At 55.9% G+C, this 1,799-nt stretch overlaps 1 protein-coding gene across 1 annotated transcript in view; it reads left to right on the top strand.

Annotated features, from left to right (window-relative positions):
- The first annotated feature begins 1,279 nt into the window (after nt 1–1,279).
- EIF2B5 (eukaryotic translation initiation factor 2B subunit epsilon) overlaps nt 1,280–1,799 on the top strand; it is a 19,426-nt gene continuing 18,906 nt past the window's right edge. Inside the window, exon 1 of the mRNA XM_044673262.1 lies at nt 1,280–1,447. Coding sequence (XP_044529197.1) covers nt 1,280–1,447 — 168 coding nt within the window. The remainder of the gene's footprint in view (nt 1,448–1,799) is intronic.

The raw sequence follows: 1,799 nt of genomic DNA, 5'->3' as shown, positions 1-1,799 counted from the left end.
AAACCCCATCGCCTCCGGGGTCACATCCATGCATCCAGAAGTCCATGATCTCATCCATGTTGGTACTTCCTCCAACAGGAAAGATGACAGCTCGTCCACCCCTTCTTGTCCTGAGCAGTTCCCACCCTGGTCCTTGTCTGACCCCTCCATGGAGGTGCTGGGCTAGAGGCTTTTTTCTGGCCTTTTTCAGCTCCAGATTTCTAGAGCAGTCCTTTGGGGGGAGGGGGGTGTCTCTCAAGTCTCTGCTGCTCTTCCTCCAGGACCAGGCTGATCTGTTTTCTGATCGTTCCTGAAGTCCAATCAAGGGGAGAAACAACTTCTTCCCTGAACGGTTCTTCCCCTGCCCTCACCCACCAATTATCTAGAATTTAAGCTCCTTGAGAAGAGTGACGGCCTCACTCTGTACTTTTGTCCCTTGTGCTTAGCACAATGCTCAGATCGTAGCAGAGCTTAATAATGACTGGATTGATTGATTGGTGAAATCAGGTGGATTACAGCCAGGTTAGGTAGCCAGGAAAAAACTGTGGTCTTGGAATCAGAGGACCCAGTTCTACCCATTCCCAGTTGGAAAGACTCCTCCCATGAGAGGCATAAGAAGGCCTGGGGGTGTTCCAATGGCATGACTCTGGAGTCTGAGGGCTTGAGTTCAAATCCTTCCTCTGAAGCACATCTTAGACAAGTCACTTGCCAGGTTTCCCCTTGTGTCAAAGGAGGGGGTTGGGCTAAAATCTGACCTTTCAGGTCTCTTCTGGCTCTGAATTTATGATTTCTGAGCCTCAGTTTCTCCCCTGTAAAATGGGAATAATACCAGCATTACAGGGTTGTTGTGCAGAGGACCAGAAATGGGAGTTATTAACTATCCCTAGGTTCCCCACGGTAGGGATCACTCATAGTGTGCTCTAGCTCTAGTATAGTCTTCCTTGTATGGTGGTTGAAGGACTAGATGACCACGCGAAGATTAAATGACTACAATTCCCAGAATGCTGCTTGGGGCCCAGCCTTAGAGACACCAGGCGCTCCTGAAACCGCGCACACTCACTTCGGCTTTTTCCTACAGGAACTACAGCCTGTAGCTCCGCCCCGCCCACCCCAGAGGCTGACAGCTAAAGGGCGCGTGCGCCTTGCTACCTGCCCCTCCTCTTTTCCCCCTCCCCTCGTTCACACTCACTAGTACACGCGCTCGGGATCCCGGCTCTTTTTTTTTTTTTTTTTTTTTTTTGTCCCTTCTGGGCCACGGTGGAAGCGGCCGGCCTCGCGGAAGCGGCAACAGTTGGCGAAGATGGCGGCTACGGTGGCGGCTTCCCGAGGAGGCAAGCGGAGTGGCGGTGGTGGCGGCGGGGCCGCGGGCCGGAGTGGCGAGGAGGAGGCACCTCCGCCCCTCCAGGCCGTGCTGGTAGCGGACAGCTTCAACCGTCGCTTCTTCCCTATCTCCAAGGACCGGCCCCGGGTGAGCGCGGGGGAGGGAGAGCGCAGAGCTTGGCAGATCTGGGGAGACCTGGAGAGATCCGGGGAGCGGAGAAAGGGGGAGGGAGAGTGAAGAGCGGGGTGAACACTGGGGAGAAGTGGGGAGCGGAGAGCGAGGGGGACCTGGAGAGCATTCAGAGGGGAAGGAGCGAGAGGGACAACCTGGAGAGCGCAGGGGGCGTGGGGGGTTTGGAGAACACAGAGCCGGGATTGGGGGGATTGGGGTGGGGAAACCTGGGCAGCGGAAGGGACTGGGGGAGCAGAGAGCAGAGAGATGGGAGCAGAAGCTTGGGAAAGCTTGAGGAACCACTGGAGGACTTGGGGAGTGCAGGAGG

This window comes from Gracilinanus agilis, chromosome 4 (assembly GCF_016433145.1).
Source record: "Gracilinanus agilis isolate LMUSP501 chromosome 4, AgileGrace, whole genome shotgun sequence".
Classification (NCBI taxonomy): domain Eukaryota; kingdom Metazoa; phylum Chordata; class Mammalia; order Didelphimorphia; family Didelphidae; genus Gracilinanus; species Gracilinanus agilis.
The sequence above is the reverse complement of the archived record's forward strand: the minus strand, read 5'-3'. Positions and strand labels throughout refer to the sequence as shown.